This window comes from Aspergillus clavatus, genomic scaffold (assembly GCF_000002715.2).
Source record: "Aspergillus clavatus NRRL 1 1099423829794 genomic scaffold, whole genome shotgun sequence".
Classification (NCBI taxonomy): domain Eukaryota; kingdom Fungi; phylum Ascomycota; class Eurotiomycetes; order Eurotiales; family Aspergillaceae; genus Aspergillus; species Aspergillus clavatus.
Window position 1 is genome coordinate 565825 of NW_001517105.1, and position 25007 is coordinate 590831.

Sequence of the window (25007 nt, forward strand, 5' to 3'; positions counted from 1 at the left end):
CAACTTACAGGCCCGAATAACTAGCAGAATTCTCGACTTTCGGTTTCACCATGCTAGGTTCGCCACGGTAAGGGCGACGTTGCGAACAGAAATGGACCGGCAGATGAAACGGAGTGACATCCTCGCTGGTCGGCAAGAGGTTGGGGTGCGTCATCAGTGGGGGGGAATTGAGAAGATGTCCCCTTAGGCGACAGCTTTGCCACACGGACTAATTGTTCCTAAGCACACCTCACCCCTCCGCCAAAGTCGTTGGGTGGAGAGCGTTTCGCAGTGAGAATGGGGCTTTTGATAGCTGATGGGACTTCTCTACGCATAGACCAATAGCACTGCTTGTGAGCTGTAAGGCTTCGGCCCACACTTGTTAGCCGTTCCTCTTCGTTAAATCCCTCTTGCTCCGTAGAACACAAGGGAAGATGGCCCATCCTTCATCAGGAACTTTTATTCTCCGAAGCAGTGCCCACTTTTCCTCTCCGAATGTCATCTTCTCCAGGAGACACCCGATCTCTGCTGACGCAACCCTTCATCAAATCCTCGCAACGCTTGTCCTTTAGCAACTTCTTCGGCAGGCAAAGGCAGCTATATCTACTTACAGACCATTGGAAGATTCTAGCGTCAGAAACGATCGAAATTCACCCACCTTTCTCGTGGACTAACAAAGGATCTAAATACACGAGGACAGTCCTAAGAGATATAAACCTGGTAGTGAGTCTAGATAGAACCGCGCCTGGCATTGGTACCCAGCTCATGGCTAGGGCTTGACTTGCTATCAAGTAAGGACTGAGTAGAAAAATTGAACCATTGCTTGAGCTTCGTAACTTTTTTCTTCGCAGACATCTCAAATTTGATTCCCTGATCCTCGATATCCTTCATGTACTGTTGCGCTTGTTCTTCTATTTCATGCATGTACCTTTGCGCCTGTTCTTCTATTTCATCCATATATTCATTAGCAGTATTGCGTACCTCGGAGTTACCATCGTCGACCTGTTCATGAAATTCGGCTTCGTTCGTTTTGCATTTGTCGTAGATCTGATCACGACACTCGCTCACAGCACTATCGACAATCTCGTTGAGAATGTGTGATTCAAGGCGGCGCTCAATCATCTCATCGACATAACATTTGAGGCGATGCTCAATCATCTCGACCTCGGCGAAGGTGACTTTCTTAAACACACATGGCAGGTCACAGTTTACGTCTTTTGGTATGGCCAGCAGGTGTTGGCGTCCTGATCGGATTAATAGTTCGCGAATCAGGTCATCGGAAACACCACAGAGTTCATTTTCAAGAAGTGCAAGTTTCTCACACTCTGTGTGGCCATGAGAGGAAGCATGCGAAAAGTTGGGCGAATTGAGGACGGTGACGGGGAGAGAGTACTTGGCGTATTCACTTCGGTGGGAGATCCTATCGGTTGAGGGGATGGAAGGAGCAGTCAGCTTTATACCTGATTCTAACACTTTCACCAGCTTGATTTCAGGGTTCTCCAACACACAAGGCCATGAATTTGCACATTGTGCCACAAGCGACTTGCAGTTACATTTGAGTGCAATCATCTGTTTCCACCTGTGTCGGATGCAAAATTGTATTTGCCATGTCCTGGAAGTAAAAAAGTTGTGGATTGGTTGGCACCATTGTCGCAGCATTAGGCAATAGGAACACTTGGGGATGATTTGTTGACATTATGCTTATGGATTCAGAGTCCGATCCTGTCATATTATACTGATACTGCGCAAGATCAGCATTTTCTGAATCGTATTGTTGTTGCTGTTGGTGTAGTGCCTTGTCCGCCTCACCTGTGAAACTAGCATATAAATTTTGAATGTTTCGGTCACCAGACAAGGATATTCCTCCTGTGAGTACGTCACTGTTCTGGAATTGGCTCAGGTCTTGCTCATAATCTTGACTTGCAAGCCCATGCTGGACTTCAGACACTCTGCTTGATAAACAAGTGTTGTTTACAAGCTGCTGAAAAGGAATCTGGGAGTGGAATGGCTGGCTGTCTTTGAAGTTTATCAGTAGTGGTCGGTACCAATAAATAGGGCGGACGTGCTTACTGTACCCTCTGTTGATATCTGTTGTATCTAACGGGCGTTTCAGAGTCAGGTTCCTCGAATTTCGACCAAGGTCAATTCGGATTTGATATGCACCGTGAGCATTTGAGAGTCTCTGTTCTAGCACCTCATGCAGCGATTTCAGAAGAGGATTAAAGATTTCTTCAATATCATTGTTTGCAATACCATGAAGACCCCGTTCGGTTGCTTCAACTGGGATTCCTTACTGTTTCAAGCACTTTATTACTGAAATTCGGTTCTTGTTGCTGGCTGACTTTGGGAGTTCTTTCGTCCATCTAAGTGAAATTAGGCACTGATCATAAGCAAAAGATGATATACCCACAAGCTTTCGCCTCCAATATTGGGCAGGATGTATAACACTCCTAGACCCCCAAGATCATTGGTCAATAACTCGTATTTCTCACCATATCCAACCCACGTCCGGATCCTCTTGCAAATTATATCAATTGAATCATCTGTTGAGCCGGTGCTTTGTATGACTTGCGCTATAAATTCAGAAGCGCTATAGAATTTATATTGACTTCCCGGCTCTATTGCTTGCTTTAGTCGATAAAAGACAACATAAAGGAGCCTAAGGCGGATTTTGCCTAGATCTTGCTGACTTTCATGAAACATTGTCGATGCATAGCAATGGGCAATGGAGTGTCTCGGATGGAATGAGGGAAGTTGTGCCACCCGGGTGTTATGATTCTCGCCGTGCCTGGGGTCTCCATCATTTGTAACTGGCGCCTCTGAAAACAATGTTGCGCGTTTGCTCTGCAAGTCTTCGATGACTTTAGGAATATTGAAATTGGTATTTGCATGTACGGCTCTTTTGGCTCGCTTGAGAGCAGATTCAGAGCCACGTATATCCCGAGGAATGTACTTGCAGATGCTTTTGACAGCTTTGCTGATAGCCTAGGTATAGACTGTGTTAACTGAAATCTGATCTCAAGTGGAGCTAATATTTTACCTCATCTTCCCATAATAAATCACGGTCAAGTTGGGACTCTCCTGCGACTTCTGCTCGATTACAAGCTCCCAGAATGCTCTGGGCTAAGGCTTTGCTCTCAACAACTCCCATGATGACGTCGAAGCAAAGTTGAATTATAAAACTGAAAGGTTGGTGTTTGCTTAGAAGAGCAGCGAGACAACGAGGCAGTGATGTAGGCTTATGAGATCGAATTCAATCGGACAGGACGAATCATGTATGCCGTCCAAAACACGTAATGTATTGAGCTACAGGTATCAAGATTTTATGAGACCAGCATACATTCTTTTTAGCTAAATAATTATTAAAGACTACAATATGAGGTATTTTTAAGGTATAAAGTATCTAAAATTAGATATGATCAAAAGACCTAGCTCTCAAGACTTGAATGATATATCAATTAAAATAAATTGTTGATGTTGAAGATAGAAAGTAGGAAATTTAAAGTCTCCGTACGGAGTAGTACGCATAGAGAAGAAGAGATTCACCTAAAGGGAGTTGTTTAATTAGTTCTCAGACCCTCTAGTTGGAGTACAAGGAATCGGGCTCCGCGCGACCCTATTAGTCAACATATGGGTTACATGGAATTAGGATGTGTATACTCCTAGTAAAATGAATGATTTCATATCCCAGAGGGTCTGAGCAAACTGAGATAACGCTGCATGGTAGTTCAACTTCATTGGAAAAAGTATTAAAATTATTAAGTCTGCACCAACTTCACTAACTTCACTAGCACAGGTGGGTGGAGATTTACTAGGCAGCGGCAACTGGGGTCGGCTTCCAATTCGTTCTATACCTGTTGCGGGGCAACACTAGCCCTGGATGTCTGGCATCGACTTGAAAATTGAGCTACGCCTTCACCCTTCATACTACACCATCAGGCTAGCCACGAACATATAATATCACGGATCTCCCTTTCATCATTGAAACAAGAAAATCATCACAATAATCATCTTCTATCTTGGCCGTTTTACTCACAAATCGTGGTCATGGATTCCATCGTTGAGCCTCGCGATCGGTACATTCTCCGCAAAAGACTCATGCTTATTGAAAGAGACATCAGAGCCCTGGACAAGAAGAACATACATATTTTGGACAGAAGCATGTTGAAATCATGCAAAGTTCGGGTTCTACCTCTGAGTTTTGATGCCCGTGACTCACTCGCACCAAAGTTTTTCACTTCATTTGCCCCCGAAAACATGCCAGAGCCAACACCGGAATATGTCGAGAAAGAATATGACACCAACAGCCTGAAAATGTCGAATGAATACGGACGACTGATTTACATCTATCTTGATTCCTACATTCGCAGATTGAAAATCGACTTTCCACAGGTCCAACAAACGTGGTCAAGCAATCAGTAAGCCCTGAGGACTACCCCTTGTTTAGACACCTATTCACTCATTGCGTCTCTAGAATTGCTGATTACAAGTTTGATAATCTATACCGGATGTTTGAGCCTGAACATGGCACATTGTTGCTAAGCCATGTTGCCAATGCCGCTCAGCCTCATATCAAATGCATAATGCACAACGACCTCGATGTAAATGATGGAAATCTGCTTTGCGGGGAAATTTTGACCGTTATTCGGATCATGCTGGGTCAACTCAAGCGGAAGATGTTCGTTAACGATATGATTGCGCCGGTAATACTATATCATTAAGTATCCTTATTGAAAAAGCTGATCATGATGCCAGGTTCTACTCTTTGCTCTCAATCGACGGTATCCGCGTGCCATAGAAGCATATTTCGATGGCCAGGAGCTCTTGATTCGCCGCACCAAGTCCTACGATTTTACATCCTTGAATACCGCTGGTTTCAAGGACTTTGCACAATGGTTTCTAGGCGAATCTATTGGTGATACATCCCGAGAAAGGATTTGATGGGTTGATCATGGATTGAGAGTGCCTGGTTTAGGGGGTTCCAAAGGCTTCTTAATGTTATTCTGTGATACTGGTTATGTGGCATTTTATGTATATTGGTCTTCCTGCTCCTGTGCTTCGCACTCTGAAATAATGGATATTATTTTCACATGTTCTAAATCAGGCTCAGCCGACGCCAGGTTTCTCATGTAATCTTCCCAGACATCAAAGCGAGCATGATTGGCCTAGAATTAAGATTAACGCGTAAATTAGACTCCTAGCTTGCTTCCTTGTGAAATAATGAGCAACTTCTGAGGGTGAACAGAATGAGACCTAGTAACTTTGCTCCTTCAAAGGAAAAGGAAAAATAGTATACTAAGACGGCAGGTGCACAAGAGTCATGGCCTTCTCGAGGAAAATGACACAATCAAATCCAATATATTGCACTACACTTCTATAATCAAGGCAGGGACAATGCATAATTAATCTATGACGAAGCCTTGTTGATGTGATGACTTCTTTCCTCAGATATTTTTCATTCCAAAAGCAAAATGAGGCGGTAGTAGATCAGTAGGTAAAGCAACAAGCAAGAGCTGATATATAAATTGAACAATTCAAATTCAATCCAAAAAAAGAAACAGAGAGTTTTCCACATCAAAGTTGTATTTTTCCTTCAAATACTGCTGCTCGCCAGCAGGAATAAGGGATCGAGCAGTATCCAGATGACACTGAACAAGGGACCAGTCCTCCGGGGGAATAGGTTTCGCAGATGTTTTTGGTAGCAAAGTGATATGACCTCTTCCAGTCCACTTTCCAAAATCTGCCCAAAAGAAAATACCTGTCACACTCTGCCTGAAGGCTGTGGATACTCCAGCATATTCCTTAAAGGCTATTATTTTTAATTATGCCAAGGGTGTATATAAATCTGACTGAAAATAGGTTGACTCTATTAGATTAAGGTGGGCAGGTGATCTTGAAGGATGTATCTTATTCTATAGCTAGTATTCTAGTCTGAGATTCTCCTCCTTTCTTGAGTAGGTCTCTGTTTCCAGAGCGCTTTAATTATGATCTGTTGGTAAAGGTATGTAATCCAGTTAAGAAATCCTGTTAAGAGAATATATACTTTGCATGAATTAATAAGGCTAGTTAGAGAAAGATAAGCTTTTAAGGTTAGACAGCCTGTGTAGTATATGTCTGCCTAGATAAAAGTACTTAAGAAGAAAGCATATTAAAAGGATAGACTAGTCTGTGCCAAATTATGGTAAGTATTTAAGATAAGGCTAATATTTTATAGATGGAACTTGCTCACTGAGGCCTTACTGATAAGTTCTAAATTAGGTAGCTCAGCTATAAAGCTAAAGTATAATGCATGGGTGGGATTCTTTGAATAAGTTATAATCTGATTATCTTTACTTAGCTAAGGAATGCTAAGCAGAACTTAATATTAATAGGTCCACTATGGTTAAGTAGAATTAGTATTTCACTAATTTAGCTATGTCCAAGTCTAACATAGAATTATGGCAAGCACATTACCTGATAGTGATATCTGACAGTATGACAACCAAAGCTGAGATAATTAGATGCACAAAGCCATAAAGCAGAAGTGGGGCGTGCACGCTATACTTATATTTAGATATAAATCATCTGTTGCCCTAAGCATCATCTTTGTATGTATTTTGCATCATCTTTGTACTCATTTTGCATTGCTTTTATATCCATTTTGTATTGCTTTTGTATCACTTTTGTAACCATTTTGTATCTATTTTGTAACCATTTTGTAACCATTTTGTATTCATTTTGTATTCATTTTATATCCATTTTGTATTCATTTTATATCCATTTTATTTCTATTTTGTATCTATTTTTCTGTCTACCACCCAACTTGTTCGCTCCTCATGTCCACCAAAAAAAGAAAAGGCTTAAAGCCTCGGTCACCGTACACATTTAATCAAATATTATGCAAAATACTTAATGCCCCTTAGTTGATCCAGCACCATGGAGGGCTGACGTTAACTAAGGAAAACTATATTCAGGATAGGTTTGATATACTTCAAGAATTAAACTGTCCTTCCTCTAGAATATTAGGGAATTACTGGCAATTTTTGAAGAGTATCAAAAAAGATTCTGGCAGTGAGATGATTAGTTTATGTGCAGCTGTTCTTAGTTGCATTATGATTAGAAGGATGAAGGACTGCCTTTAATTCAAGCTGGGCTTAAAAGTGAAGGAAAATCAAGCAAAACTTTATTACAAAGCAGTAAAAAAAACAGTCCAAGCTATTAAGCAGAGTGAGTGCACACCATGTCTATTATATCTTATTATCTATTAATATATTATAGAGCACAAACACGCACAAACTTAAGAGATAGGAATGCTGACTAGTGATGTCTATGAGCTCATAAAAGCTGATGCAAGGATGATAGTGAACTCAGATCAGATTGGAAAAATATGGTTGACAGACCCATATAATATTAATACTGCTTCTTTCATAACCATCCCAATCTCTGATGAACTCAAAACATAATTTATCATGTGTCTAAAGCTAATATAACTTGCAACTTAGTTCCAAGTGCTGAACACAAGTCCTAATTTAAGATTTCTGGACATATAGAACAACCAGCCATCATACCAGGGAACAATCATATGCTTTCCCTCATCCTCCATCCTAATTCCATTTACATACAGGCTGGCCTTATCATATATATGCATCGCTCCTCTCCCACTTGTGAGGTATATCATAACTGCCATGGTGTTAGGGGGCGGGTCTATACAGTTGCCTTTCCCAGGCTCAGACCATATTATTAAGTTATATCTACATTAGGTCTTGCAAATGTTAGGTTGTCCTCCTTTATTAAATCAGAGTGGAATACCAGTTCTTTACACTCCTGAAGCAGCTCATCATCTAAAAATGCCATTGCCTATACTTTATTGAAGTTTCTAGCCATCATCCTGAATAGCAATATAAGCATTTGCCTATCACCTAAGGCAAAATTGAATTGCACTGGCTATCCACTGGCTTGCTATCATGGATAACATAACAACAGAATTTAAGCAGAGGTCCACAATATATCTTTTTTTATCAAGAGCTATAATGTGCCCGCTATTTTGATCTCATGAGGATGTAAATTTTCAGATTGAACAACTAAGGCAGAGCATTTGTTAAGGCATCTGCGCATGTTGAGCGATGAGCAAGAGGGGTAGTAATGAAATGGTGTTGGACCCCACACTGGGTCACATGACCACTACAGAATGAACTAAGAGAATTTATAGTAGGCCTAGTTGGCACTCTTGACAACCTTATGGTGATAAGTACTGCAAAGGTAGACAGGCTTATTTATTTTTAGTATTAAAGTATAGAGTAGCATACAAAAACTAAATAAGAAAGATAATGGAAGAAAATTCTGGAAGGAATAGGAATTATAAGGTGACGTAGGGAGCCTCCTCATGCGGGTGAAGACAAGAAGGAAATATTAACATAACATCTAATATTAGGATGGTACTTGCGCCCAGGCAGTAAAGGCCTTTAAGTTTATATAGTTAACTATCAGGTTGCGCACAGTTTATTACTACTAAAGGTGTTAGTAGTAGGGGTATGAACCCCATGCTACTGTGATATTGGTGAATAAATATCATGAGTAGATCAATGATTACCAAGGTCAACCCTGGGTTACTAAGGTTAACCTAAGAAATCTCTATAATATCTATAACTTATCTTTTAGATAGATAGCTAGTAGCTAGATATAAATATAAGATCTTACCCTAGGTAAGTAAAGAGATATTAGCCTAGCCTATTTTTTCTTTATCTTTAGTAATATTATCTTACTCTTAGTAATTCTATCTAGTAGTATATCTAAAGTTATAAATAATAAGAAATTAAATACTCTTACTCTACTAAATTTATATTTATCTTAATAAATACCTACTGCTCTTCCTTATAAGTAACTACTAAATTTAAGCTAAAAGATAGTAGGGTACTCATACTTAATAAAGAGTTTTTACTATAGGAGAACTCTCTACTAAGCCTTATTAAAAAAGATAGAAATAAAATAAGATATAGTAACTAATAGAAAATAATCCCTATAAGATAATATCCTTAAACCTTCCTACTAGAACTACTAGTAATAACTAGCTACTTATAGTAAATAATCCTACTAGGGATCTACTAAAGGATATAAGATAAGCCTTTACTAAGCTATTTAAGATAGTAGCCTAAGGAGCACTACTTACTAATATTAATATACTTTTTTAGAGTATTTACTAAGAGTAATATAATAAATAAGTACTATTCTTAGGATTATAAAAGATAAATTATTATTATAGATTATTACCTATCTTTAAGGTCTTAAATCTTACTCTTATCCTAGAGTATAAAAATATATATATAAGGGATGCTACCTAAAAATAGTAAAAAAAAGTTAAAAAATATTTTAGAGATATCTTACTAATAATAAGAAGAGTTCCCTCTAATCTAGAATATCTTATTATTATTAAATAAAAACTTATAGGACATGCTTGTAAGAGGTAGGAAGTAGATAAAACCTAATTATAGATTAATCCTATATTAGTAATTACTAATATAGAAATCTTTTATATATAGCTACTAAAGAACTTTAAGGAATATAATATAAATAATAAAAGATAGAAGGAATATAAAAGCCTTATCTAAGGTCTATAATCTATATAGCTATATACTACTATCTTAGGTAAAGCTATAGTATATATCTCTCCCCTAGTATATAAAGCTTCTCTTATTTAAAAATTTATTATTAGGAGTTAACTAGAGCTTAGGAAAAGATAGGTAGAGGACTAAATATAACTATAAATATATAATAAAGTAGTTAAATACTTCTCTCTCTATAAGAATAGCTTAGCTACTACTTAATAACTTAGAGGTAACCTATAATTAAAACTATAATTTAACTAGTATAATAGAGATCTAATAGATCTAAGTATAATTACTAGCTCTTCCTAGCTAAGGAGAAACTTCTTATAACTAAATAAGGATTTACTAAAGTAGAAATTATAGTATTACTAGAATAAAATATATTTTATATATAATAAAAGTAGATATCTCTAACCATACCCCTTAAAGATAATAAAAAATAGAAAAGATTAATAAATCTAGAGATACTTATTAATTAAATAAAGAAAGTCTCTAACTACTAGGATATATAGTATAATCTCTTTAAAGATAGGAAGAAAGAACTACCTAAAAGAAGGAATCTTTAACTACTATAAAGAATTACTAAGATATACCTAAATATAATAGGTATTAACTCTATATATTATATAATAAAAGTATAAAATAAGGGATAGATAATTTAGATTAAGGCCCTTATTAATTATAGAGCTAGTTACTTATTTATATTATAAATAACTACTAATTATATTAGTATAATAGAGCCTCCCTATAGTAAAAGAAAAATACCCTTAGTTATATAACTACTAAATAGAGCTATAATAAATACCTACTAATAAGTAAGGATACTAATATAAATTAAGTAATAAACTAGTCTTACTAAGTTATAGATCCTAGATATTAATAAGTATAAGGTAATCTTAGGTTATAACTAGCTAAAAGTTACTAACTTATAGATTAACTAGTAATTAGGCTAGATAATCCTTTAAAATAAGAGAAGAATATACTTTACCTACCCTATTAACCCCTAATATAAGATTAAATATTATAAAGATAACTTAGTGTAGTAGATAACTATAAAATAACTAAAATAGATCTTATAAAAAGAGAAGTTAATAGTATAGTTATACCTTCTCTAAACTAGTAAAAAGGAATTAATAACCATAAATTATAATAAATAGATAAAAGACTTTAAGAATATATTCTAAGAAGAACTTAACCTAGGAATACTACCTACCTAAAGGATAGACTATATTATTAATACTAGTAATATTAAACTAACTAATATAAATACTTACCCCTAGTTATTAAAGAAGTTTAAGAAAACCTATTACTAAGTAGAAGAACTATTATAAAAGGGAGTAATCTAGGTCTTAGTAAGCTAGTAAGATTTATTAGTAGTATTAATCCTAAAGCTAAGAGAAAAATAATAAATATATATAGATTACTAAGTACTTAATAAAGTTATTATTAAGAATATCTACTTATTTTTAAGAATTTAGGAGTTAATTAACTAAGTTAGTTAGATAAAAATCTTATTAAAAATTAATCTTCTCTTAGAGTACTAGTAATTATAGATAGTAGATAATTTAATTACTAAGATAGCATTAATACCTTCTTTAGGAAATATAAGTTTCTTATAATATTATTTAGACTCTAAAATACACCTATAATATTCTAGATATATATAAATAATTAACTATAAGATCTCCTATATATAGTAGTATATCTTAATAATATCTTAATATTCTTAGTAAGTAAAGAGGAATATAAATAATATATATAAGAAGTCCTTACCTAACTATAGAGGAATTAGCTATTTATAAAAGCCTTAAAATATAAATTTAGTTAATAAGAAATTAAATTCTATAGATATATTATTAGAGAAGGAATTATAAAGCTAATATTAGCTAAGGTAGAAGCTATTATCTAATAGCTAAAACTAAAAAATATCTATAAAATATAATAATTCCTTAGACTTATAACCTATTATTACTAGTTTATACTAGGATTTATATAGGTTATAGCCACCCTTTATAATCTACTAAAAAAGTTAGATAAAGACCTTTAGAAGAAGAAATTCTATCTAATTACCTAGATAATAAGATACTAAGATATCTTTACTAACTTAAAGAAACTAATAATTACTATATTAGTGCTAATAATCACAGACCCTAATTAATCTTATTAAATTAAGATTAATATCTTAGAATAGGTAGTAGGAATAATTTTAATATAAGAAGATAAGAATTATAAACTTTACCTAATTATATTTAATAGAAGGAAGCTTAATAATATAGAAAGGAATTACTTAATATAGGAAAAGAAGCTACTTATAATAAAAGAAGCTCTTTAGAGATAGGACTACTATATTAATAATAGAAAGATAATAATAGTAATAACTAATTATAAGAGTCTTTAATATCTTATAAATATAACTAAGTATTTAAAGTAGCTTGCCTAGTAGATAGAAGAATTCTAAAGTTATAATTTAAAGATCTATTATTAAGAAGATAGTAAAGTAATAATACTAGATATAATTAGTTAATACCCTAACTTTATAGAAGAAGGGCTAGGTAATATTACTAAAAGAACTTTACTTAATATATTAGAAGTATAAGAGATAGTAGAGATAAGATATTTTAAAAGCTTAAATAACCTTAAAAAGTATAAATAGTATAATGCTATAATAGAATACCTAGAGCTATAAGTCTTATTATAGGATAAAAGGAAGCAGAAGCTTATACTAATAATAGCTCTATCTTCTAAACTAAAAAAAAGATATACTATATCTCTTACTAAATTAAATTATAGATAGATAATACCTAGAAGGATAATTTATATATTACTAGAAATTAATTTATATTATAGATATTAGAGATGCCCTATACCTAGAGATTCTATTCTAAAGGGACTTCCTATAAAGAATATATAGAGAATATAGTTATATAGGCTACCTAGTATTACTAGGAGCTATTAGAACTTAAGCCTAGTAGCCTTCTCTATAATATAATATCTAAGCTATAGTTAAGGAATGCCTAAATTATTAAATATTATAAGGGTTAAAGAAACATCTTAAATAGGAATAGTAATATTATATAGTAAAGAAAGATATCTAGCCTTTTAAATACTAGGGTATTAACCTTATTAGATGCCTACTGATAATACTAAATAGTAATAAATAGATTATTACTATTATTAACTATATAATAGGATGGTTTATTATATAAGCTATTCTATATACTATAGATAAAATAATAGTAAAGTTCCTATATAAAGAGATATTTATTTAGTATAGTACCTTTAATAAGATAGTATCTAATAATAGTATAAACCTTCTATTATATATAGTAGAGATCTTTATAAAAATCTTAAAAGTAAAATATTATATAATAATACTAAACTATCCCTGCATAAATAGAAAGAATAAAAACCTTAATAGACTCCTGGAATAAATACTTATAAAATATTTAATAGGGAAACTAATATAGCTATAGGATAAATATCTTTATTTAATAATATTTATAGCATAGATATATACCTATATAAATACTAGTAAAAGCCCCTTCTACCTATTATATAGGATTAAACTAAGATTACTAGGGGATATAAGAGAACCTATAAAGAAAAATAATTATAATAGGCTTATAAAAGTAATATATATATAAGTATTAATAAATAAGAAGCTATTAGAATATATAATTAAGAAAAAGATAATCTAAGATTTATAAATAAAAAAGAGTTACCTTAGGGAGGGCTAGTAGATCCTTATAGAAAATAAGAGCCCTTAGAAGTTTAAGAATAAGTAATTTAAACTATATAAGATAATTAAGGCCCACCCCCTTAGAATATATATATTATAGGAACTAGGTAGATATAACCTAAAGAACCTTATTAATAAGTAGAGACTAGTAGAAGTAGAGGTAGAAGATAATCTATAATACCTATAGATATTAGTAAGCCTTAATATTAGGCTATAAAAAATAGGTTTATTAATCTCTAATCTAATTAAAATATAAAAGATACTTAATAAGATTAATCTCTTAATACTATTATATAAAGAACTATTATAGTGTATGGCAGAAGGATATAATAAGTAAAAATATTTAGGAGAAAGTTTATAATAAGTAGGGGAGGGATTAGGGATATAATATAAAATAAATAAGTAAAAAACTTAATATACTAATAAATAAAAATTAGTAAGGAATAGCTACCTTATATAATAATAAATAGAGTTATTAGAGCTATAGAATAATAAAGACTTAACTATTTTAGATAATAAGAACTAGAAGGGAATTCAAAGTAATAATTTAGAATTAATATCTTAAAAGAATACTAGAGAGATAGATTTTAAAGAACTATTTATAGTTATAATACCCTCTTATTAAGAGTAAATAGAGTAGTATAAAGATAATATATTTATATAGATAGATTAAAAAATAGTGCTATACTAGAATTACTTTCTTAAGAAGAAGAAAAGGAATTATAGACTAATAAATTTTACTAATTATAAAGAAAAACTAATTATAATAGGGTATTAAGAATTACATTAATTAATTAAAGTAATAAATAATTATTAATTAAAAATCTAAGTTAAACTTTATATTAAGGACCCTATAAGATAATACCTTAGCTAACTAGAATAAATTATTATTATTACTAGGAGGAGGTGCTAATTCCTCTAGGTAAGCCTTAATATAATAAGTAAATATCTAAAGATCCTAGAGAACTATAGAAAGGTTATAATAATTACCCTAGTTAATATAACTTATTAGCTAGAGAACATAAACTCTATTAAAGAAATTTTTATAACTAAGTAATAATATAGAAGAATAACACCTAATAGGGCTCCCTATTAGGGCTACTAATAAGATACTTACTAAAGTATAAGAAGGAGTCACTACAGCAGAACTAACCTAAGAGAGAGAGGGAGTCAACCTAACTGAACCACCCTAAGTAAGAGAGGGAGTTACTAAAGAAGAACCAACTTAAGGGTGAGAGGGAGTCACCACCACTGGCTTAGCAGGCCAATCACATAACTTATCACTGTAACCAGCAAGGAAACCAAGACCACCAGCTTAAATGATGGGTCTACAGGAGCAAAAAAGGTTAGTAACTATAGATAAGAAACATTCACTAAGGAGAATACATACTTATTAAGAGTATTAGAATCCTATATATAAAGGCCCTATATATAGAATAAATATACTAATCCCTAGTTACTCTAAGTATAGTTAGCATAGGACCTCTAAAAGAATATAAATCTATTATAACTAGGAGTAGAGACACATCCCCTAAAGAGATCCTTATCTAAAAAATAATTATTATAAGCTAATATATAGTTATAAGATACACCTCACTACTAGAGAATAGTAGCTAATATATAACCTAAGTAAGTATATTTCTTTATATCTAGCTTCTCCTTCTTATTAAACTTCTAGGTAATTAGGTAAATAATATTTATCACCTTTAATATGCTTTTATTATGTCTGCTAAGATAAGCTTCTACTACTAATAAGAGGTAATTACTAAAGCTAGGAAGAATACTTACTAAACTTACTAAAAGTAACTATATCCTTCTAATAGATAAGGCAGCCTTTACCCTTCTTTTATAGGGTACCTATATTTACTAAGTATAAGAAGAATATAGGAGACTAGTATATGAAGAAAGAGACTTACTAAAAGAAGATAGTAATTAATATAATAAAAAGGAAGATGCTTATAGGAGGAGAAAAGAAAAAGAGAAGAAGAAATATAAGAGATAAAAAGAGAATAAGTAAGATAAAGTATAGTTACCTAAAATTAAAATAAATAATATATAACCTTACCTTACCTCTATCATAATAACTATACTAGTAATCCTCCTTACTATACATAATCTAATATTACTTATTAAGTATGATCTAATACTACTTACTAAGCATAATCTAATACTACTTACTAAGCATAATTTAATACTACTTACTAAGCAATCTAATGCTACTTACTAAGTGTGATCTAATACTACTCACTAAATATAACCTAATATCACTTAATAAGTATAAATCTAATCCTGCTTACTATGCATGATATTACCCCCTTAGACTATAAGGACCTTTTAGTAAGGAGCTAGATAACCTACTAAGGATAGGCTTCACCTTAAGTAGGGGAGGATGTGATATTAGTAAATAAATATTATAAGTAGATTAATAATTACTAAGGTTAACCCTAGGTTACTAAGGTCAACCTAAGAAATCTCTATAATATCTATGACTTATCCTTTAGATAGATAGCCAGTAGCTAGATATAAATATAAGATCTCACCCCAGGTAAGTAAAGAGGCATCAGCCCAGCCTATCTCTCTTCACCCCTGGTGATACTACCTTACCCTCGGTAATATCAAGTTATAGACCTTAGGTAAGGCTTTTATATTCCTCCTATCTTTTATTATGTATATTATATTTCTTAAAGTTCTTTAGTAGCCATATATAAAAGATTTCTATATTAGTAATTACTAATATAAGATTAATTTATAATTAGGTTTTATCTACTTTCTATCTCTTATAAGTATGTCCTATAAGTTTCTACTTAATAATAATAATATATTCTAGATTAGAGGGAACTCTTCTTATTACTAGTAAGATATCTTTAAAATATTTCTTAACTCTCTTTTATTATTCTTAGGTGGCATCTCTTATATATATATCTTTATATTCTAGAATAGGAGTAAGGTTTAAGACCTTAAAAATAGATAATAATTTATAATAATAATTTATCTTTTATAATCCTAAGAATAGTACTTATTTATTATATTACTTCTAATAAATACTCTAAAAGAGTATATTAATATTAGTAAGTAGTACTCCTTAGGCTACTATCTTAAATAGCCTAATAAAGGCTTATCTTATATCCTCTAATAGATCTTTAGTAGGATTATTTATTATAGGTAGCTAGTTATTACTAGTAGTTCTAATAGAGAGATTTAAGAATATTATCTTATAGAGATTATTTTTTATTAAGACTTATTTTAATAACTAAGTAATACTTCTCTAGTCTAGAATTACTATATCTTATTTTATTTCTATCTCTTCTAGTAGGGCTTAGTAGAGAGTTCTCCTATAATAAAAACTCTTTACTAAGTATGACTACCCTACTATCTTTTAGCTTAAATTTAATAGTTACTTATAGGGAAGAGCAGTAGATATTTACTAAGATAAATATAGGTTTAGTAGAGTAAGAGTATTTAATTTCCTACTATCTATAACTTTAAATATACTATTAGATAGAATTACTATAAGTAAGATAGTATTACTAAGGGTAAAGAAAGATAGGCTAGGCTAATACCTCTTTACTTACCTAAGGTAAGATTTTATATTTATATCTAGCTACTAGCTATCTAGCTAAAAGATAAGTTATAGATATTATAGAGATTTCTTAGGTCAACCTTAGTAACCCAGGGTCAACCTTAATAATCATTGATCTACTCATGATATTCATTCACTAATATCACATACATAAGACCATCAGCTTCCTGGATGGTTCAGCCAGAATAGCGTTTGTACTACCACAGAAATGGAGATCCTTATAATAATTAGGGATAAAAATATTAATGCTTCTAGTATTAGAGTTTAGGCTGCTTTGTGTCTCTCCTGTGTTCTGGACCTCAAAACTAACAATAGTAACTTGATCAGAGAGGCTATCTGAGTCCAGCTTAATTGGTGCCTTCTCTGCGGTCTGGGTCTCAGCACTAATAATAGTACTCTAATCAGATGAGGTATCAGAGCTTAGGTTAATGATTTCCTTCTTTGCAGTCTGATCATTCACTCTATTACTTATTATCTGCTGGGGTAATCGCGCAGATCTTTTAATCTAATAAGAGCCTTAGAGCTCTACATAGATGCAAGAAATAGCCCACTTAGTCATAATTCAGGATTTTTTTGGGTTGCTTTAGAAGTCCACCTTATTTTGCTGTTCCTGTAAATCAACCTTAATATTTTTAAAGGAATATGCGCGTATTATGCGAGTATGGAGGGTTGTTCACCTATCAGATCATTCATGATTTAGCCTTGTACTAATGCCACACCCATTATGAGTAAAGTAATTAATTAATCACATCTTAAAACTGGGTTACTAATAGGATTCACCTTTTTCTGACCTCCCTGCTTATCAACCTCGATCTACTTAACAAAGAAGTATGTGCCTTGTATGATTAGTAATGCCTGAATAACCATTTTCTAAATGGTAGAATGGGTATTCCAAATTGCATATAGTATTAAAAAAGAAAAAGAAAAAGAAAAAGATAAATAAGGAGCTAATATCCCTCAAGTCTTTACTGGGACCCAGTTCATGGCTCTTAAATTATTGTTTAAGTTCATATATTTTTAATGGAATTTTTGCTCTGATAATTTCATTTATTCTCTAACAACTCTTTCACAAAAACTACAAGGCTCAAAGAGAGTATATCCTAATTTCATTATCTTGCCTTAGAGGAAGGGTCTATAACTGGGATACCCACCTCCTACGCCTCAGAAGGCTAGGAACCCCAACAGGGATGCTTTTATGATTTCATTCACTCATCTGCCATCCAGCATTAATGACAACATCAGGGTTCTCATATATAGTCACTAGTTAGATAGTTAACAGAGAGCTAAATTAAGTAAGCAGTGCCTACTGTGGAGATTATCTATTACTAAATTAATTCATAATAGATTATCTAACTGGCACCTCCATTCCAGGACTCACCAGATCTATGACATTAGACACGCTCTTCTACTTAGTACCTCACCTGTATGTTTCTTAGTTTATACTGGTGCTAGTTGCAGTGATCTGTTACTGCTCAAGACTAGTATATCTAAGGATTCATCAGGGGTATTAAATGAAAATTCCAAGACCCACAGTGGACTATTTTCACAATGGATATGCTATCCAATGGCTCTATTAAGGCTTAGCTCATTTCAACAAGCTGCTGCAAAGCGCACTGGGCTATAACCTTCAGCTAATATAGCAAGTATATCAATGTGGACCTTTCTATAAACCTCTCTGGTATACATGAAAAGCTTTTGCAAAAGTCTTGGATTTAATTAAGTTTTGCATCAATGATGGTTTTCCACTAATTAATGAGATGAAAGGTTACATATGGCTTCCAAAGGATTTTATGAAACCATAGGAATTTTATCATTCTGCAGACTGGGTGTAAGTAAGATTCTATATAATCATGTCACATATTTTAATAATTCACAGATGGGGAGTGCTTCGGCAATACACTAATATTAGTTATATTAAGAAAGTCTCTATAACAGGGATCTCTCTTGACTAACTGTTCGAGTTTTTGGTTAGGAGATAATTACAAGCCCTAATCTATATCAGAATAGGACATCTACAAGTCGAAAATAATGGTATACAGTGTTGTTCCTGTGCTGAAAGTAACAACAGTCAGGGGCTAAGATCCATTAAGTCTGTGGGTGGTGTGCACCGTCATCCTGAGAAGAAGGGGGCAATGGTCTCAGCAAAGATGGTCTGAAAGAAGAACATTCAGAGAAGTATTTAATGGAGGTGAGTAATGGTATCTAATCTAGACTGTAAGGTAATTAGATTCCATTTTTCAAAGTCGCAAACTCATAATACTACTAAATAAATTTTAAGTGAGATTGTTTCATAAATTAATAAGATTTTAACAAATTGTCTGCCCCAATTATAAGTCCATAAATAAAATGAAAATGAAGGTGCGTAAATGCTTCAAGGAATTGAATTGGCCAGAAGCTTCTTCCAGCGGCATGCTCAAGTTGAGGAGCACTGGAGAGTCCAACCCCGGTCACTCGCAGCTAGTATACCCAAGTATCGGAGTCCAAGTAGAAGAATTAATTGGGGTTGAGAAGTGCTACCTTTAGCAGTCCAAGGAATGGGTGCTGATAGCTCCAGATATCTATCCCTGCTGAGCCTTCTGTGAATCAGCGGCTGGGTGCCTATAACTCACAGGGAAAGACAGTAAACATAATAAGCATGGTTGAGGGTAGTAGTAGTAGTAGTATTGTTTCAGTCCGGCGGAGGCCAGGCGTAGCCTGGCTTCCTCCCTTGGGGCATGAGGACGCGCTAAGCTATGGAATTTTATGTACAAATTGTGTGTGTGTGTGTGAGACTATACAAATGTGCAACCGTAGAGAGCGACTTGAGTATATGCAAGGCACTAGGCCAGTTGACCGTCTGCCTTCCCGACGTTTGGACGGTGACGGATAGGTGGGCGAGCGGTATTTCTCCGCTGATTCGTAGGAGCCCCTGCGTAGTGCAGTGGGCTCGCTATTCGTTGAGGGTAGGTCTGTCTACCCCTGGGGTCTAGGCTCGCGGCCTATCGGGGTAAAGAGGGGATGGGTGGGCGGATTTGAGAGTGTGGCGCAGACAAAGGGAAAGGTAGAGAGAGAGGGGGGGGGGAAGCATGGTTGAGGGAATGACTGGGTGAAAGCTTTCAGAAGTATCTCAAGTAGAGGAGGGAAAGCACCTCTATCTCCAGCTAAATGGTCAAGGCAGCGAGCCAATACACCATCCAAAAGGACACTCAGCCAGATGCACCAGCCTGGGCTACCTAATACACAACAATATCCACTGCGTGGAGGCAAATGCGGAGGCACGAAAGGAGCAATTTCTTTAAAATACTTTTGGCAAGTACACAAGAGAGATGAAAACGTCCTTCAAGGATGACATATTAGGATCTTATATGATCAGCTCAGCAAGACAATCCTGGCACAGCTTCAAACAGGCCCAATTAAATCAATACCTAAGTCAAGGGACTGGCCTAGATGAACTATGCACCCCCCTTCGAAATTCGATACCGCTCCGCAACACCACTCCAAAATTTTGAATCTCTGGTAATAATTAGAACAATAAAGCTATCGATAGACATATATGAGAAGCAGACGACAATGGCGAAAGGGAGGTAAGGGCCAACTTTCCTTTCTTCTCGCCCCTTTCAAAAACAAAGTGAAACAGTGACAAAAGATTTATCACTCGCCTTCCCAACTCTTCGTAATTCTTTTCTGGAAGCCATCAAGAGCACTAATGAAGAGTGTGCGAGTTTGCATAAGATGATGATTCTGGTTAGTCAATTGCGATTCAAGTCGTTCACAAACCCTAGAGTGGTGATCATTTAGGCCATGGGAGTAACTGCCTCGCCTGTTTGTTTTAAGGAGTGTGGCTAAATATGCTGCATCCAATGTGTCCAAGAACAAAGAAGAGGAAGATAGGATATCAGCCTGCTGTGTAGAACTGATGTCACTCATGTTCTCAAAGATACTTCTGAGAAGTTTATAAAAGTCTGGTCGTAGGTCTTCGTTACAGATTTCAGGATAATCTTCTTGAAGTTTAAGCCCACGCAGTGTTGATCCAAGATGTGCAGTTGTATAGAAATTACCACCAACAGCAAGGCAGTCATCTGGAGTAAAGACTGCATGCGGACAACTGGGGGGCATAATTCTAAGAGAGATATTAGCAGGACGCTTGAATACTGAACAAATAAGCTTACAAAAGATCACCTGGGCATAGCTCAATCCTTGCCTAGCCTTCTTCATATCCCTGGGACCATTGAGACCCTGCAAAGGCCAGTAATCGAACAGCATCATTTGTTACTTTTTATGGAAAGTACCATATCTTCCGTCCTTTAAGAATCAGAATCCAGGTAAGCTGAGCTCCATTGTCCACATGGATAGATGATATTGCATTTGCTCCACTGAGCAGAAAGAATTCCTGTTGTGTATTTGCCTAGTTTGAATTTGTTTTTCCAAAATTATCCTGAGTTGACTGAGATATTTTGGAATAAAGGTCATGTTGGATTATTTCAGTTGGGCAGAAGTCCCTAATTCTGTTCTTAATATCTAGGAGATTGATGGCATGCTGTTCATACTCTGGACGCTCCTAATGTGATAAAACTTTCTGTATTATTATTCTTCATGTTCTCAAAGAAGGCTCAACCACAGAGTAGTCATATGCATCAATCATCTTGTTGGGTTGCTCACAAAGGTGTGTCTAAAATACATCTAAGCTTAGTTTGTGACCAGTAAGTGATTCCCCAGATAATGAAGCATAATGAAGTAGTGGCCTATTGAACCTCTCACTAAGTGATTTATTTAGAGCCTGTGAGTCTTTCAAAAGAATGATATCCCCACTGACATCGGAAAGATTGACAGTACCAAGGCAATCATCTCAAGTGGATGCTTAGATGTATGGAGACGCCGCATAAATTCTGCAATAATCTCCTCTCTTGAAATTGCCCACTTTGCTTTATCATCCAACTCATGTATAAAATTCTGGAGCTTAATGATACCTGTGTTGGTGAATGTTGGAAAATCCAAACTATATGAGCCCTAATGAACACAGTCTGGGATATGGAGCATTTTCTGCCGCATTCTATGTTCTTTCTTCCATAATTTTTGTTGTTGACGTTTCTTATCTGACATGTTGTAAATAGGTTAGAACTGATTAGAGACAACCTATAAAGTCTCATCCAATAATTGGTAATTAGATATCAAGAGCTTTTGTAGAACTTCTGAGGAACTAAGGGGGCCTGGGGTCAGGAAAGGGGAACTTTCAGTAAACAGGAAGTTGCGGTCATGAAACAACGAAAACATCATCGGAAAAGGGGAACTTCGCTGGAGTAAACAGGAACTTCCGGTCAGGAAAGGGAAATCCTCCCACGCCACTGTAGTATTCCTTGCCAATAAATGATAGTGAATCATCTACTATTCCTGGTTTAGTACTTACAGTTCACTGCCAGAACCTATAGTAATAGGCCCTGGACATGAGCCTTGTTCACATGTTACCACCTACACTCTGATCTTTAGGCAGCAATATTGTAGGAATATCTTATGTGGCTATGGAGAGTTTCCACCATAAGCACTAGCTTCCAATAGCCAATCAAGAGGTATAGTACGGAGTAGAAGATCCATAGCTAGGAGGATGGGCAGGTGGGTGAGCCTGCTCACCCTCTCTATTGTGCACTCACCCTCCTCACCTTAAACCATGTGACCATAAAGCAGCCTCACCCTAAGCTCACCTAGAGTAGCACCCACCCGACTTCTGGCCGCATTGAAGCCACACGCCGGCCGGTTAGTAGTTGGGTGGGTGACCACCAGCGAATCCTGGCTGTTGTATGTATGTTTTTGCGTTTAGAATATCTTTTGTTCTTTTCTCTTGAACTCCCTCTCTGCTCTCTTGGATAGAAATATGTCGTAGCTATGTAATTGGGGTAAATACAAATACTGATAGATATGAGCATATAACTCAGATATAGAGGTGTGTCCTCTTGTTCTCCTATCCTAGCTCCTCCCTAGTAGATATAAATACGGGGATGGATTATGCTAGTTAGTGTGTGTTGCACTATGCCGATTGACTGGGGCAGCTAATCCCCACAGACTCTATAGAAACCGATACTATAGGTTTACTACGTACTTTCACCAATGGGACTTCCGGATAGTGGGCGGGGGCGCGGCGGGAGTGGGCCTGGGGTATCAATCTATTATCCTTCACTACTTGCGCCTCGTCGACTATACAGAAGTTAGAACACATGGAAGCCGTAATTGACTAGCGATTATAGATAAAGACGAGTTTCCACTTTTCAATCGTTCAGCGGGCGGTCAAAAGGAAGATGGAAAGAATATCATCACCTCCAGGGCACAGTAGGGTAGCTAAGACCAGTGTATTTCCTATTCATCCATTATCAGGCTACCTCTCTGCCTTTGCTCACCAACTTACAGAAGCAGAGGGAAGATACCCTCTTCCGATCTCGAAAAGCAAAGCTACGAAGAAAACTACGTCGACTATAGGTTTCTGACACTAGTGGGGACAGCCATATACTTCCATCACGGATCAATGTTCTCTGCAACTCCCTTTACATCCCATAGAAAGTGCCCTCTATTACTTCGAGTCCAATGCTGGATGGATACAGTCAACCAGCGACAACGTCACTCCTCACAGAGTAATTTAACCCCGCGATACCGCGCGCTCAATCCCAATGCTCCTCAAAGAACTTCAGCACCGTCCGGTATCCGCGCAGGTACTCCTCCCGGACCCGGGGATCGCGCAGATCCGCGCGCGCAGCCATCCACCCATGCACCTGGTCGCCGAAGGTCTCGACGTGGTGCGGCACCTGAAGGCCCTGCTCGAAGGCTTGGACCGTCTCCGCGCGCTCTTCCGACGAAGCCAGGAGGATATAGGGCACGGCGATCTGCGCCGCGCCGGCCGGATCGATCATGGCTGGGTGGGCGGTGGCGGCGATGCGGAAGGGGTTAATGGAAGGGTTGGAGGTGATGAGCTCGGTCACTTTGCCGCCCCAGCAGAACTATTTCTGTCATTATTTTCTTTCTTTCTTTCTTTCTTCGGTTAAGGGGAGAAGGAAGAGGAAGAACAGCCCCTTAAAAAACGATCCAGATCAAGGGAAGAAAGAAAGGTTGAAAACTCACCCCAATCAATCCCCAGGATTGAATGGAAGGGTTCGCCGCTTGCACCGCCCGCACATACTCGGGCAATGCATCGGCCACGCTATTAGGGGCGTGCTGACCGAACCAGTTGCGGAGATTCTTTTGCTTCTCCTCGGTGTCCGGGGGGTACCTACATATCGCGTATGGGACATCTGTTAGAAGAGAGGGAAATAGCTTGCAAAGATCAATCAAAACCAGGACGGAAAGAGGAGGTAAAGGGAATTTGAAGACAAAAGCAACTCACCACTCGATAGGACACGGGTTCCTCTTGAACCAATCCGGCATGAAGAGCTTGTACTGCCGCTGCGCATCCCCCGTGGCGAGGATGTCGGCGCCCTGGAGCGTTTGGTTGAAGTAGCCGAAGATATCAAAGATGGAGATGATGCCTTTTGTGGCGTCGGCAGGACCGGTCACGTCTATGCTTCCATTGTTTGGGTTAGCGCTGGATAAGGCAAGGAGAGGAGTAGACCGGAAAAGAGAGAGGGAAAAAAGAACTGACATGTCTTGAGACCGCCGTGCTGTTCGTACGATCCTTTCGGGATGTATCCGTCGGCGACGACGGGGGGGATGTTACAGCAAGCCTCACTGTGGCCGTGGGTGGCCGGCATGGAAGTCGACATAGCGATCGAGGAATGGAAGTGCTGCGACCCGGGGCCGGAGGAGAAGGTCTGTGGCAAGGAGGGTCGATTGTGCGGCGAGAGGGTTGCGAGAGCTCTGCTGCTGGTACTGCAGCACTGTTGACGGAAGATCGCCGACGAGGGGGAAGCAGGGGAGCCGGATCTCTTAGTAGCTGTTGCTGTTGTCGCGGTAGGCCGAGGGGCCGCCGCCCGACTGAGATTCACGTGGGTGAGGGGGGTAAAGCGCGGTGGAGGGACCATTGTGAGGGGAGCTGATTTTTGCTTAGCAGAGAGACAAGGCAACACCTAACCAAAAGAGAAATAATATTTAGGAAAGTACCATACTTTACAAGGGGAAGTGAACTCGGATAGGGGCTCTTGTACCGAAGATTTCGGATCCTCCCGCGCGTTCG

At 36.3% G+C, this 25007-nt stretch overlaps 3 protein-coding genes across 3 annotated transcripts, besides 8 other annotated features; 1 reads left to right on the forward strand and 2 right to left on the reverse strand.

The window, feature by feature from the left end:
• Nucleotides 1-708: 708 nt before the first annotated feature.
• Nucleotides 709-1548, reverse strand: ACLA_055340 (uncharacterized protein; the record flags this gene model as incomplete). Its single annotated transcript, XM_001274911.1, has 1 exon — nucleotides 709-1548. One exon carries the CDS (start codon nucleotides 1546-1548, stop codon nucleotides 709-711), a length of 840 nt encoding a protein of 279 aa, XP_001274912.1.
• Nucleotides 868-931: a microsatellite.
• A 2478-nt stretch (nucleotides 1549-4026) lies between the features above and the next one.
• On the forward strand, nucleotides 4027-4920 carry ACLA_055350 (uncharacterized protein; the record flags this gene model as incomplete). The annotated part of the gene is made up of 3 exons (XM_001274912.1): nucleotides 4027-4397; nucleotides 4454-4682; nucleotides 4735-4920. The coding sequence occupies 3 exons, from the start codon at nucleotides 4027-4029 to the stop codon at nucleotides 4918-4920; spliced, it is 786 nt and encodes a 261-aa protein (XP_001274913.1).
• Nucleotides 4921-6558: 1638 nt separating this feature from the next.
• Nucleotides 6559-6756: a microsatellite.
• Nucleotides 6607-6756: a microsatellite.
• A 4383-nt stretch (nucleotides 6757-11139) lies between these two features.
• Nucleotides 11140-12042: a mobile genetic element.
• Nucleotides 12043-15400: 3358 nt separating this feature from the next.
• Nucleotides 15401-15602: a microsatellite.
• Nucleotides 15603-16266: 664 nt separating this feature from the next.
• Nucleotides 16267-16290: a microsatellite.
• A 1500-nt stretch (nucleotides 16291-17790) lies between these two features.
• Nucleotides 17791-17814: a microsatellite.
• A 5688-nt stretch (nucleotides 17815-23502) lies between these two features.
• On the reverse strand, nucleotides 23503-24855 carry ACLA_055360 (dienelactone hydrolase family protein; the record flags this gene model as incomplete). The annotated part of the gene is made up of 4 exons (XM_001274913.1): nucleotides 23503-23838; nucleotides 23960-24107; nucleotides 24222-24393; nucleotides 24477-24855. 4 exons carry the CDS (start codon nucleotides 24853-24855, stop codon nucleotides 23503-23505), a joined length of 1035 nt encoding a protein of 344 aa, XP_001274914.1.
• Nucleotides 23855-23876: a microsatellite.
• Nucleotides 24856-25007: the final 152 nt, after the last annotated feature.